The sequence below is a fragment of the Haliotis rufescens genome, unplaced genomic scaffold (genome assembly GCF_023055435.1).
Source record: "Haliotis rufescens isolate VD_foot unplaced genomic scaffold, xgHalRufe1.0.p SCAF_143, whole genome shotgun sequence".
Classification (NCBI taxonomy): domain Eukaryota; kingdom Metazoa; phylum Mollusca; class Gastropoda; order Lepetellida; family Haliotidae; genus Haliotis; species Haliotis rufescens.
In genome coordinates this window covers 386,600-402,380 of record NW_025963828.1, presented here as the reverse complement: position 1 = coordinate 402,380, position 15,781 = coordinate 386,600, and the positions used below count along the sequence as shown (strand labels likewise).

General features: G+C 42.5%; 1 protein-coding gene across 1 annotated transcript in view; it reads right to left on the bottom strand.

The window, feature by feature from the left end:
• Positions 1-5,541: 5,541 nt before the first annotated feature.
• LOC124130900 (dynein assembly factor with WDR repeat domains 1-like) overlaps positions 5,542-15,781 on the bottom strand; it is a 30,193-nt gene continuing 19,953 nt past the window's right edge. The window contains exons 11-13 of the mRNA XM_046493956.2: positions 12,842-13,014; positions 8,062-8,224; positions 5,542-7,050 (exon numbers count right to left, since the gene is read on the bottom strand). Coding sequence (XP_046349912.1) covers positions 7,016-7,050; positions 8,062-8,224; positions 12,842-13,014 — 371 coding nt within the window. The 3' untranslated portion in view covers positions 5,542-7,015. The remainder of the gene's footprint in view (positions 7,051-8,061; positions 8,225-12,841; positions 13,015-15,781) is intronic.

Sequence of the window (15,781 nt, the reverse complement as noted above, 5' to 3'; positions counted from 1 at the left end):
TTTTCGTCCAAACAAAAAACTGAAATGAGGGTTTATTTCTCCTAGCATTTAACTAAATGTTAATCCTGAGGTGTTTCAGTGTCTGCACTACACTGGGAATAAAACCTGAGACTATCTCTGTGTGAGTGGGCCGACCAACTCCAAGTCCATCCCCAAGTGCTCATTACAAGAACACTATTCAATCTCTGATGGAGACGCATAATACCTGCCAAGTCATAATTTCTCTACAAGTGTTTTTACGCCGTGTCGAAAGAATTTTCCTGAATTTCCTTTTCAGCTCAATCCTAGAAAATTCATCAAGCAAACAAACATGTTTTTTCATTCCGCTGTTGGGGAAGGTGATATTTATCTGCACGACCATCCCACGGCAAAGACTAACCATCAAATAAAAAAATAATATTTTAGAAGATTGGGTTTTCCATGACATTTATCGGTTACACACAAAAACAGTTAAGTTTCAAATCTGGAATAAAACCGTCATCATATGTAACCTGTAATTTATCTGCAAAGCTTCCCAAATGGTGCACACCATCACCAGGGACATACATAGAGGTTATTAGGCGAGTGTGTTTGGGGCTGGCAAATATCCGTGGACTTTATCCTGCTGAGAAATCTACCCACTCACTGATAACACTCCAGCACTGAGGTGACATTTATTAGTGTATGAGAAAAGCTTGGGATCTTGGTGAAGTTAATATTACTCTCAATATAATATATTAGTCTGGCTGATGAAGATGATTAGAAACTTTGATGTCCCCCAGAATACATCCCCATGAGGGAGCAGTATTAAAGTTAAATTACCTGGTATTTCTCTACTATGTCTCTGAATGTTAAACTATCCACCTCTATAACAAGTCTTCAATTCAATGCTGGAAAAATGAGCATTTCAAAGTTTATCTTGAGCTCTCAGTTTAATGAGTGAGTGAGTGAGTATGGTTTTACGCCGCATTTAGCAATATTCCAGCAATATCACGGCGGGGGACACCAGAAATGGGCTTCACACATTGTACCCATGTCGGGAATCGAACCCGGGTCTTCGGCGTGACGAGCGAACACTTTAACCACTAGACTACCCGACTGCCCCTCTCAGTTTAAAGAGGAAGAGATGTAACTTGCACCTTTGGTGAGACTCACTATTAAAGGACAGGAGATTTGGTTTTTTGATAGACATGTATTAACATGAGGCACCAAAGTCATAATGATTCTGCCAAAATCACAATAGTATGCATCTTTGAGTGGGTGCAGACAATCCCAAGATTCTAATAATGGTGAATCTTGGATTTGAACAGCTTGCAGCTGATGCTGTCAACTGCAGTTACAACTAGGCCATCTGTGCCCCCAACAATTAATGAGGCATGATGCACTACAGTTGACACTCAGTGTCTTGGTGTAGTGAGTGAGTGAGTTGGGTTTAACTACTCCAGTTTAAGCACGGTGTGTCAGCTAAACGAGGGAGGAAAGCCTGAAGTGATGTAGGTCTTAGACGTTTACCCATGAGCATGTGTATGGTGCTGATAAACCTAAAAACATAATCAGGGTGAACTGGGATTCGAACCCACAATCTTAGCTGTCTGGAGTGAGTAACAGTATTCCAGTTATATCACGGCGTGTCAGCTTAATGTGGGACGAAAGCCCGAAGTGATGCAGGTCTCAGATGTTTACCACTTTGGTGAAACCCACGAGCACGGGTATGGTGCTGACAAACTTACAAACATAATCGGGATTCGCACCCACAATCATAGGTTTCTGGTGTGCCCAAGGGACGTAACTCTGCACAGCGAATCGCGGCGCCTTAGACGACTGGGCCACCCGTGGCGCTTTAGCTTTCTGGAAAGTCCAAGGAACAACTGGGGCACCCATGCCCACATGTATTGGTGTAATTCGGGTCATCATTTATAGTCAAATTGATGTATACATCACAAGATTTAAGTAAACAAAAAAAGTAACATTAGAATGAATTGAATCAAATATGTTAGGTCTTCCAACTTGGTTAGCTCAGTGCCGGACAATCACATATATACAAACTGTATACTTGACAACAATCTCCTTGGCTATGACCTTATAACAGTTCAGTTCATACTGGCATTTCAAAAGGATCCTGTACACACTGAAACCTCATTACTCCAGACAGTGCCACTCCTAATGAAAAACATCCCCAATGAAATCATCCAGATTTAGGAATTTCCAGATTAACATGTCGAAATTGTAACGTCCCTTTATGCACACTGACACTCCCAACGTAATTGTCCAGAAGATGGAGTTTCCACAATAACAAGGTTCTGAATAGTGGTGTACGTAACTGCGTTCTAGCGCAACATAAAGTCAATATTACCACCGCTAACAGGTGCAACTATTTGGCCTTGATCTTTACCTTGACTCCCAGTACCTTAGAAGTAAATACTGGATGTGGTCCTATCATCAAAATAATATAGTAAAGATCACCAAATCTTAACATGAACAAAAATTGTACATATGAAAATATACCATTTAACAATGACTATGACAAATATATTTCATTCTATCACAAAGCAAACTTTAACACAGGAGACACAACACAATTATTACAACTAGTGTTTAAGACATGCTTCATCAGGTTTACGTAAAATAAATTACCAAAAAAAATTAAAAAGATTTAAAGGTGAAAAATGTATGCATACGTTAATCCATAAACTATGTAGGACAAACTGGTATATGTCTGTTCAGTCCTTAAACCTGACATGGCAACATACTCTCACGTTTGTTTGTTTGTTTGTTTGTTGTTTAACACCGCACTCAGCAATATTCCAACTATTTGACAGCGGTCTGTAAAATAATCGAGTCTGGACCAGACAATCCAGTGATTGACATCATGAGCATCGATCCACGCAATTGGGATCGATGACATGTATCAACCAAGTCAGCGAGCCTGACCAACCGATCCCGTTAGTCGTCTTTTATGACAAGCATAGTCGCCTTTTACGTCAAGTATGGGTTGCTGAAGACCTATTCTACCCCGGAATCTTCACGGGCACATACACTCACAAGTCAGTACATATGACTGGAACCAGTTTTAACATCACATCCTTTGGAATCAGGAATAACCAGCGAAACCCAACAATAAAAAAACAGGGATGAGGATGTTGAGGATCCACAGAGTTCTGTGGATAATGTCACTTTTGTGATACCTGCCATTACAATATATGCATAAATCACATAGTCTCCCAGACCCCCAGCTAACTTTCAGTGTTATTTTCTTTAAAAAAGCATTCTCATCCCAAATAAAAAAATAGAAATATCAAACTGAAAAATAAGTATAAATCACAGATTGCAATCAAGCTTGCATCCTTTTTCACTCGTCTTCAGATCATCATAACATGGAATGTTTATTTTGGAATGAGTGACTGAGTTTGGTCTGAACCTGCTTTCAATATGGAAGGAATAAAACCAGCAGCCACATTTCCAGCTGATGTGATTTGTGTAATTCCATGATCTCATTCAAATCTGGTCTTTTACTCTGATGAGAACACCTCCGTAGAAGGTAACGTCAGGTGATGCTGGGTGAACTTTGACAACCCTATCTAAATGAAGGGTTGTGGAGGAATTCACATGTGAGTTTTCTAAACACCTCGTCAACTATTTTGGGTGTAGATATTTGGGTGTCAGAAACGACAGGTTGTATAAAATATCCCCAACGATATAAGGTGCAGCTTTTTGGGGGGGGATCAGAAATCCCTGATTATATTATTATATTCATTTTCGAGATACAGAAATCAGAAGTGCTTGTCTGAATGCTTCGCTCACTCGTGCCAACAATACAGAAACCATGACACTGACTGGCTGATTACATAGGCCACGTGATACTAGCACCTTTGTAGGTGTTCTCAGATCTTCACACAGAGGTGTGTCATATCGTAGCAAAAGATCTGACATTAACAAGATAGCTATTTTGACATTAATTACATTTTTTTTTGTCTGAACGAAAAGTAATAATGAATAATGTCTTGGTTTAACAAGACTTAAATCCTGAAAAAAACCACCAAAAAGGCACAGTACTTGACATAAGAATAAGGAAGCAATAATTTGATTTATGAGCAAAACTATTTTTTAAATGTATGTATTAATATGAAGGTGATAAACTAACATTGTAATACCATGAAACACAAATGATTGTTGATTTCATTTCATGATATTTCTACTCTCTGATCATGAATTATATTCACCAGAAAAATTCAAAGCTTAACATGATGGTACTTACAAAGCTTAACATGCATAGAACAACCTCTAGCATAGTATCAGTTGACTTGCTGAGTGAGTGAGTGAAACAAAATGATGTTTATTATTGTGGAACACATCAGTGGATTTTCACCTCTATACCATGTCACATGACAATCTATTTGCTGTCTGATTGGCTGAATCCTCTGGGTGTGCCACAAGGCTTTTCATCATGCCTACAGTTTGAAAGACAATGAGACACAAAATGGTTAGAAATATTTTTTAGCCATATCTGGTTTTAAATGGATCTAATAAAAAGCTCGAAGCAATCTGAAGGTTCACAATGAAACATTGGTAAAGTCAAGTTAAAGTCTAGAAGAACCAAATGTGAATATGGTTAAAAAAAGCAATCCAAATTTACACCCAATACAACCGGCCAAAGAGCGACAATTTCATAGGAGAAAAAACAAGTCAAAATTAACAACAAGTGAAAATATATGTTTGAAAAACCAATCTCATGATTTCCCTTTATATGGAACCAAAAAAAACCATTAGGTGCATTCCCGTTCATGAAAGATATGTAACAAATATTTTCTACAATTTCTTTCATGAAAGTAATAAAACCACAATTGATGCATTCTTTTTCATGAAAACTAAAATACAAATCTAGTCTATAACTTTTAACAAAAGCAAGGAAACTTATTTGTGGAATTCCCTTTCATGAAAGCAAGGAAACATATTTGGGAATACTCTTTCATGAAAGCAAGGAAACATTTGGGAATACTCTTTCATGAAAGCAAGGAAACATATTTGGGAATACTCTTTCATGAAAGCAAGGAAACATATTTGGGAATACTCTTTCATGAAAGCAAGGAAACATTTGGGAATACTCTTTCATGAAAGCAAGGAAACATATTTGGGAATACTCTTTCATGAAAGCAAGGAAACATATTTGGGAATACTCTTTCATGAAAGCAAGGAAACATTTGGGAATACTCTTTCATGAAAGCAAGGAAACATATTAGGGAATACTCTTTCAAGAAAGTAAGGAAACATACTTGGGGCATACTCTTTCATAAAAACAGGAAAGCAAGACAAGATACCAAGCACATTCTCTTTCATGAAAGTATGAAAATGCATCTTTCAGTATAAGAAAAAACAAAGGGACGGTACCTAGTTGTGTAGGCAAGGCCAACATCTAGATCTTGTGTTTGTCTATAACAGAAATAAATACAGTTGGCACTGAATAACGCTTTGGACGGTAATAGTACACTAAGGCAAAAGCGATAGCCATTTCTTAGAAATATATATACCGGTAAAACAAGAAAATACATAAAAAAGAGTGGACGGTTTTTCAGGTCGTGTAAAAAGAAGATTAAAACATTTTACGTTGAGGAACTGACTATCTAATATTCTGAGGAGGGGAAGTCTGGGATTTGTGTTTGAGATATATATTTTTTTAGTCCGTTCTTCAAGTCAAACATTTTTTCTCACGAAGGATGAGCCAAACAACTTGTTTATCTTCACAACACATTACTTTACAGAGCATCTCGCATGCCCAGTGAACTTATTGTTGGGGTAACATTAGAGGACAAATTATTTCAGGATATTGGGAGGAACAAGGGTATTCTAATTGTTTTAAAAACAAGCCCCCCTTTTCCCCTAACCTCAGAATATCAAATGGTTGGCTCCTAAGGAATAAAGATTTGGTGGGTTTGATTCAGCATATCTAAGTTACTGGCTGACACTAGGTTCACTAATATCATTATAGACATAACCTTTTCCTGCACAGACATGGATTAATATTCTTTAAAAGCTAAAATTTGAAATCTTGGTAAAGACGCCACACTTTGTGGCTTCCAAATAACATGATTCTGACAAAAGTTTGAAACTGACATTATTAAGTGAAGACTAGGACCACAGTTTGGGACACCTCATATTTTGACAATTAAATCAAACATGGTCGGATAACAACATGAATACAAATTTGTATTGCTTAAGATAAATAATAACGATTAACATGATTAGCTGGTATGAAAACACTGAACTTGAGGAGCTGATCCAAACAATGCTTTGGGAATTTGAACGTGGCTCAATATTGGAACCCATTACACACACAATCTCAACAACTTCATTTGAAAATAATGCTGCAATTCAAGTTCATAATTTAATACAACTTTGTACTATCAGTCACAAAAAAGAAAAAGCTTAACTGATGAAGACAAAAATCATATTTTAACACAACTGGACTGTGTAAAAAAACTTTCATTAGCAGGGAGATTATTGTGGATGATGTGAAGTTATATAACAGTTAATACCCTCAGCTTCCGTTTTGGATTCATATCACCTTCTGACTCATTTGTATCTAAAACTTATCTTTACACCCCCAAAAAGCAGACAGGTAGTGTAATGAAACTATTTTTTTCTAGTTTAGCAATATTGACAATTTTCATTTTTTAATTCATAATACTTCTGGTCATGATATGACAATTTGACCCTTTGTCCTCGCCAACAATAAACAACTAAAGCTTTCACAGAATAATGTATCATATGTACCATGTACAGATCGAAATGAATTTACAGTCAAGATAATCCCAAGTCATTTCAATCAACTTCATTTGTATTACAAAATGATAATGAAGGTTAAATGTGTTCATGTGTTTAGTAACTGATCCCACTCCATTTCACGGTTTTGACAAGCCCATCTTGTGAGGGTTCATGTGTATATCTGGGAGAAGGTCGCTCTGGACCGGGAATGTCTGGAAGTGAGGGTGTGGTCATGACACACGTAATACTGATGACAGATTGCACGATGACACTGGCTTCACCTCCATATACGACAAGTATTGTCTTTGCTACCTGTAAACAGAAGAAGGGAAACAAGTGAACTAAACATGAACTTGCAAATATTTGAATAATTGGTATGATTTGTTTGTTTGTTGTTTAACGCCGAACTCAGCAATATTACAGCTATATGACGGTGGTCTGTAAATAAGAGTCTGGACCAGACAATCCAGTGACTGACATCATGAGCATCGATCCACGCAATTGGGATGATGACATGCATCAACCTAGTCAGCGAGTCTGACAACCTGATCCCGTTAGATGCCTCTTACGACAAGCATAGTCGCCTTTTACGGCAAGCATGGGTTGCTGAAGACCTATTCTACCCCGGATCTTCAAGGGTCGATTAATTTGTGTGAAATCAATCAGACACATTCTAATGGTTGACATCTATCTTTTTTCTTAGTCTTGCAATTTTTGGATTTCATAAATGAGTGAAAAAAGGGAGATTTTTTAAGAGAAAAATTAACTATACGCAAGGTGGTGACTAAAGATACTTTTATAAGAATATGTTTCCACAGAAATCAACTTTAGTTAAAGGCTTGCTAATGTTAAGATATTAGAATGTACCTCCTGAAACAGTCATCTCCCATTTGTCAGACACCCCATTTGTCAGACACCCCATTTGTCAGACTCACCATTTGTCAGACACCCCATTTGTCAGACACCCCATTTGTCAGACAGACACCCCATTTGTCAGACAGACACCCCATTTGTCAGACAGACACCCCATTTGACAGACACCCCATTTGACAGACACCCCGTTTGTCAGACACCCCATTTGTCAGACTCCCCATTTGTCAGACAACTTAAAACAACAACCTTTATGGCTGCTGTTTACGACTGAAGTAGTTTTAACATCAGTATGTTAATATGTAAATTATTTTCACCATAGGATTTTTCAAGAAATTCTGACATACACATTCACTTATATTTGAAAACAATCCAATTAAAATAGGCAGAAGGCTGAAACAACAGCCCTGATTAAACAATTTTATGGAATGAATCTATGAAATGGTTAGCTACCTGTTATAATTGTATTTCCCTCGTAGTTAAATGCGCAGCTGAAGATCTCGTCTGTGTGACCCTCCAGAACTTGTTTACACACGCCCGACTCCGAGTCCCACAGCCGCGCTGTCTTGTCCGAACTGGCTGTCAGTACTGATGTGCCTTGAGGGTTGAAGGAAGCCTGCCACAGTAACAGAAGCACTGCTTACAATTCCAGTGTTACATGCTGGAGGTGAGGTGAGGTGAAATAGGGTTTAACTTCGCGTCCAAGATTATTGCACTCATATAGCGACGTGCAAGCACGTGTACGTGTGTGTGGCTGCTTGTACTAGTCCGGACTGATGCCGATTTATAGTGCTAGCCCACTGAGATACCATGCCGCAGTTTAACATGGATACCCCACTAAGACACAGTATACTGACTCTGAGCCGACCAGTCTTTGTTTTAGCCCCTTAATGCCGAGTGCCAGACAGGGTAACAACAAGTACCATCTTTTAACGTCTTTTGGTATGACGCGGCTGGGGATCAAACCCCGGATCTTCCGCTCTCCGGGCTGACGCTCTACCATTAGACCACGGTGGCGGTCGTTACATGCTGGAGAACAGCAAACAAATTCCATAATGAGCCACTGAAGCCAGTCTTCCTTCTAGACCTTTTTGGTATCTGTGTAAGTGCATGCGTTTGTTGCCTAACGCCGCACTCAGCAATATTCCAGCTGTATGACGGCGGCATGTAAATAATTAATTCTAGGCCAGACAATCCAGTGACTGATATTCTGAGCACTGATCGTTGATTAGCCATGAAGTCACAGAGCCTGAACACCCGATCCATTTAGTTGCCTCTCCCAAACAGCAGGGGTTGTTTGGGATCAATTCTAACCCGGTATCCCCAGGGTTTGTATCCATAAATAAATAGGTCCCCTGTACCTATTGCCTGCCAAAAGAGTTGATCAGGGGCAGGGTTCACTCAGGAATTTTCTGACTTGGGCCCTTTATGTGAAACTTTCAAATATTCCAAAGGTACGCCCATACAGCACAATGTTAAAATGTCCAATTGCATTTGAAAATGTGGGCCTTCTTTTCAAATTTAGGGGCTAACCGCACAAGGCCCCACCCTAGAATTATCCCTGCAGGTGATCAAGATCTGTGACTGGGCTGATCACAAATAAGCTTATCAGGAAGATGTGGATCGTTTTCGCATGCTGTTAGCCACTAGTTTTATCCGGTATCTGCTGTGAGCTGGCTGACCAAACTGGTCACCCTTTCAGTTACTGTCCATACCAAAAGCCATTGTGACCACCGGATCCCCATCTCGACAACATGCATAGAGGGTTGTGGACCTACACCCATGAGTTCCTCACCTTGTAGATCTCCCCTTCATGACCCTCTAGCTTGCACATGGCCATTGTGACCACCGGATCCCCATCTCGACAACATGCATAGAGGGTTGTGGACCTACACCCATGAGTTGCTCACCTTAAAGATCTCCCCTTCATGCCCCTCTAGCTTGCACATGGCCATTGTGACCACCGGATCCCCCTCTACAACATGCATAGAGGGTTGTGGACCTACACCCATGAGTTGCTCACCTTAAAGATCTCCCCTTCATGACCCTCTAGCTTGCACATGGCCATTGTGACCACCGGATCCCCATCTCGACAACATGCATAGAGGGTTGTGGACCTACACCCATGAGTTCCTCACCTTGTAGATCTCCCCTTCATGCCCCTCTAGCTTGCACATGGCCATTGTGACCACCGGATCCCCCTCTACAACATGCATAGAGGGTTGTGGACCTACACCCATGAGTTCCTCACCTTGTAGATCTCCCCTTCATGACCCTCTAGCTTGCACATGGCCATTGTGACCACCGGATCCCCATCTCGACAACATGCATAGAGGGTTGTGGACCTACACCCATGAGTTCCTCACCTTGTAGATCTCCCCTTCATGCCCCTCTAGCTTGCACATGGCCATTGTGACCACCGGATCCCCCTCTACAACATGCATAGAGGGTTGTGGACCTACACCCATGAGTTCCTCACCTTGTAGATCTCCCCTTCATGACCCTCTAGCTTGCACATGGCCATTGTGACCACCGGATCCCCATCTCGACAACATGCATAGAGGGTTGTGGACCTACACCCATGAGTTGCTCACCTTAAAGATCTCCCCTTCATGACCCTCTAGCTTGCACATGGCCATTGTGACCACCGGATCCCCATCTCGACAACATGCATAGAGGGTTGTGGACCTACACCCATGAGTTCCTCACCTTGTAGATCTCCCCTTCATGCCCCTCTAGCTTGCACATGGCCATTGTGACCACCGGATCCCCCTCTACAACATGCATAGAGGGTTGTGGACCTACACCCATGAGTTCCTCACCTTGTAGATCTCCCCTTCATGACCCTCTAGCTTGCACATGGCCATTGTGACCACCGGATCCCCATCTCGACAACATGCATAGAGGGTTGTGGACCTACACCCATGAGTTCCTCACCTTGTAGATCTCCCCTTCATGACCCTCTAGCTTGCACATGGCCATTGTGACCACCGGATCCCCATCTCGACAACATGCATAGAGGGTTGTGGACCTACACCCATGAGTTCCTCACCTTAAAGATCTCCCCTTCATGCCCCTCTAGCTTGCACATGGCCATTGTGACCACCGGATCCCCCTCTACAACATGCATAGAGGGTTGTGGACCTACACCCATGAGTTGCTCACCTTAAAGATCTCCCCTTCATGACCCTCTAGCTTGCACATGGCCATTGTGACCACCGGATCCCCATCTCGACAACATGCATAGAGGGTTGTGGACCTACACCCATGAGTTGCTCACCTTAAAGATCTCCCCTTCATGCCCCTCTAGCTTGCACATGGCCATTGTGACCACCGGATCCCCATCTCTACAACATGCATAGAGGGTTGTGGACCTACACCCATGAGTTGCTCACCTTAGAGATCTCCCCTTCATGCCCCTCTAGCTTGCACATGGCCATTGTGACCACCGGATCCCCATCTCTACAACATGCATAGAGGGTTGTGGACCTACACCCATGAGTTGCTCACCTTAAAGATCTCCCCTTCATGCCCCTCTAGCTTGCACATGGCCATTGTGACCACCGGATCCCCATCTCTACAACATGCATAGAGGGTTGTGGACCTACACCCATGAGTTCCTCACCTTGTAGATCTCCCCTTCATGACCCTCTAGCTTGCACATGGCCATTGTGACCACCGGATCCCCATCTCTACAACATGCATAGAGGGTTGTGGACCTACACCCATGAGTTGCTCACCTTAAAGATCTCCCCTTCATGACCCTCTAGCTTGCACATGGCCATTGTGACCACCGGATCCCCATCTCTACAACATGCATAGAGGGTTGTGGACCTACACCCATGAGTTGCTCACCTTAAAGATCTCCCCTTCATGCCCCTCTAGCTTGCACATGGCCATTGTGACCACCGGATCCCCATCTCTACAACATGCATAGAGGGTTGTGGACCTACACCCATGAGTTCCTCACCTTGTAGATCTCCCCTTCATGCCCCTCTAGCTTGCACATGGCCATTGTGACCACCGGATCCCCATCTCTACAACATGCATAGAGGGTTGTGGACCTACACCCATGAGTTGCTCACCTTAAAGATCTCCCCTTCATGCCCCTCTAGCTTGCACATGGCCATTGTGACCACCGGATCCCCATCTCTACAACATGCATAGAGGGTTGTGGACCTACACCCATGAGTTCCTCACCTTAAAGATCTCCCCTTCATGACCCTCTAGCTTGCACATGGCCATTGTGACCACCGGATCCCCATCTCTACAACATGCATAGAGGGTTGTGGACCTACACCCATGAGTTGCTCACCTTAAAGATCTCCCCTTCATGCCCCTCTAGCTTGCACATGGCCATTGTGACCACCGGATCCCCATCTCTACAACATGCATAGAGGGTTGTGGACCTACACCCATGAGTTCCTCACCTTGTAGATCTCCCCTTCATGCCCCTCTAGCTTGCACATGGCCATTGTGACCACCGGATCCCCATCTCTACAACATGCATAGAGGGTTGTGGACCTACACCCATGAGTTGCTCACCTTAAAGATCTCCCCTTCATGCCCCTCTAGCTTGCACATGGCCATTGTGACCACCGGATCCCCATCTCTACAACATGCATAGAGGGTTGTGGACCTACACCCATGAGTTCCTCACCTTGGAGATCTCCTCTTCATGACCCTCTAGCTTGCACATGGCCATTGTGACCACCGGATCCCCATCTCGACAACATGCATAGAGGGTTGTGGACCTACACCCATGAGTTCCTCACCTTGTAGATCTCCCCTTCATGCCCCTCTAGCTTGCACATGGCCATTGTGACCACCGGATCCCCATCTCGACAACATGCATAGAGGGTTGTGGACCTACACCCATGAGTTCCTCACCTTGTAGATCTCCCCTTCATGACCCTCTAGCTTGCACATGGCCATTGTGACCACCGGATCCCCATCTCTACAACATGCATAGAGGGTTGTGGACCTACACCCATGAGTTGCTCACCTTAGAGATCTCCCCTTCATGACCCTCTAGCTTGCACATGGCCATTGTCACCACCGGATCCCCCTCTACAACATGCATAGAGGGTTGTGGACCTACACCCATGAGTTGCTCACCTTACAGATCTCCCCTTCATGACCCTCTAGCTTGCACATGGCCATTGTCACCACCGGATCCCCATCTCTACAACATGCATAGAGGGTTGTGGACCTACACCCATGAGTTGCTCACCTTAGAGATCTCCCCTTCATGCCCCTCTAGCTTGCACATGAGGTTGTGAGTGACCGAGTTGTACACGCGAGCCGTGCCGTCCGCTGATGCAGTCAGCAAACTCTGTCCAGTGAAGTCAAACGCTACATCGAGAACCTCATCCTCGTGACCACGGAGAGTCCCAATACATCGGCCTGAAAATCAATCCCAGTTTAGAGCATTTGCTACCCTGAATTGTGTTGGGGAACTTTTGGTTAACGGTGCAGTCAGCAATGTACTAGCTATAAAAGGGTGTTTCTAAAATCCAACTCAATTTTGTGCATTTGCCATCCTGCATCGTGTACAGTTAAGTCATAGACAAATCTCCTGCATTTTCAATTTAGAAGTTTCAAACAGATTTGATACCTGCCAATTTCATTCGCAATATCACTAAAATGCCATGTTTTACTCTGACATAATACCCTTGCATGTAGGTCTGAAGATCCGACAACACCTCAGGAGGAGGAAACAGTCTGATTTTAGCAAGATTGTCACTCTCAAAATCAAACGCTTGAACATGTTGAAATCAGGTCTCGAAAAATTGAAAACACAGGTGCTTTATTTCTATTCTACCATGACAAACAAAGAGAAGAAAATAAATCACTACTGTAATCGCAGACAAGTTTTAACAGGTTGAATGGTTGAATTCAGGGATCAGTGACTGCATAGTGAATTGCAGTAGCTCTGATGTGTTGGCCAGTACCAGGACTACTCTAGTTTGGTGTTAGGGGCGGTCGGGTAGCCTAGTGGTTAAAGCGTTCGCTCGTCACGCCGAAGACCCGGGTTCGATTCCCGACATGGGCACAATGTGTGAAGCCCATTTCTGGTGTCCCCCGCCGTGATATTGCTGGAATAGTGCTAAAAGCGGCGTAAAACCATACTCACTCACTAGTTTGGTGTTACACTGCTTTTACTATAGTCTGGAAGATAAGTTAAGGTACCGCCGTTTACTACAATATCTGAAAAACTATCGGACCTGCTCCAGTCAAAGTTGGTATGAGATTATTAAACAGTCATACATAACTGGATATTACATTTAAAGACAATCGGTCCATGAATAAAAAATCTGGGAATCTGGGAATCACGGGAATCACGCACATTGAGACGCCCCACGCTAACACTGTTCGTGCGTGCGTGATTCCCGTGCACCCTTTTGAGTTGAGTTGATTGGTTCAACTGTCATATGGCCCTGTGACGCAGGGGTAGCATTATGCAGGTGGCTGTTGCAATGAATGCTCGTTCCACCGTGACGAACAGGTCTGGTTGTTGATGAAATATAGTGATAGCTAAATAGACAGATTTTTTATTCATGCACTGATTGTTTTTAAATGTAATATCCATTTATGTATGACTGTTTAATAATCTCATACCAACTTTGACTTGAGTAGGTCAAATAGTTTTTCAGATATTGTAGTTAATGTCGGTACCTTAAATTACCTTCCAGACTATAAGTGTTAGCAATATTCCAGTAATATCACAGCAGGTGTCCAGCAGAAATGGGCTTCACACATTGTACCCATGTGAGGAATCGAACCCGGGTCATCGGCAAACACTTCAACCACTAGGCTACCCGACTGCCCCTTCAGTCATCTGAACATGTCTGATACAAATATTTCAGTTTTTTGAAACTTTGAAATTTTAGAATTGATGGTCCCATATCCTACCACCTTTCACAACCTATGGTACACCTTTGACATTGGACAATGCTTCAAGTCAGTGCATAGCCTCTTCAATGGGCATGATCAGTGAGTATTTGCAGCTGTTGGAAATATCCCTATAAGATCAGATCAGTTTATCCCTAGCTCTCCATACCAGTAGTCCATCTCCGAGTTCACTAAGAATCTGTCCGTAGGTTCACATATTTGTCAGTTGTCATTTTTATCAGGTTGCGGGCAGGTGAAGTTGACCTCACAACACAAGTTACAATGAACAAATACGGTCCCCTCTTTGAGGGAGTACGACACAGACAGTCTCAGGGTATGAATCCTTGTATCGCTATGTTGATTTAACAAGCAATTTAGTTGATATCGACAGTCCAAGGCCATAAGCCTTTTGTTTGGCCATTCTGAGCGTCTGTCCAATATTTATTACCTCTAATGCAACACGGTTGAACCACTAAGCTACCCGCTGCCACATTGAGAGAACTTGAGAGATTATCACTGTAAACACCTAAAAAAACATTTCTTTTCAAACAGCATCATTGAATTATTCATCCACTTGTTTGATCAATGGTTGCCAATGATCAAGAAAGGTCAACATTTGAATGTCATCTTATTTCACTTCCTGCACTAAAACACTAAAAAACTTCAAAGGCTGGTTTCAGTGAATCCTGCCCACTCAATCAGTTAGAAATTAGCACTAGTCCTGTAGTCCTTGCTAAACTGACCAATAGTTAAGGTATCATGAGGATAAGTAGAAATTTGCCATTCTTAAGGGTTTTGTTTTTGTTTGTTAACGCTGCACGCTGCACGGTGGTCTGTAAATAATCGAGTCTGGACCAGACAATCCAGTGATTGAAATCATGAGCATTGATCCACGTAATTGAGATCGTTCTTAAGGGTGTTGCTAGATGCTGTCATTATTAAGGCCTCGTGGACTAAACATGTTAGTTTCTACCGCTGTCTCTGACACTTGTCCCTGCATCTATGAGCAAACAGTCCTGGGCTGCAGTAGCAGAAGTGAGGTGAGACGAAAAGGAGTTTAACGCCGCGTTCAAGATTATTACACTTACGCAGCGATGTGCATGTGTGTGGCTGCTTGTACTAGCCCGGACTAATGACGATTTTATAGTGCTAGCCCACTGAGATACCATGCCGCAGTTTAACATGAATACCCTACTCAGGCACAGTATACTGACTCTGAGCAGACCAGTCCTTGTTTTAGCCCCTTAATGCCGAGCGCCAGACTGGGTAACAACAAGTA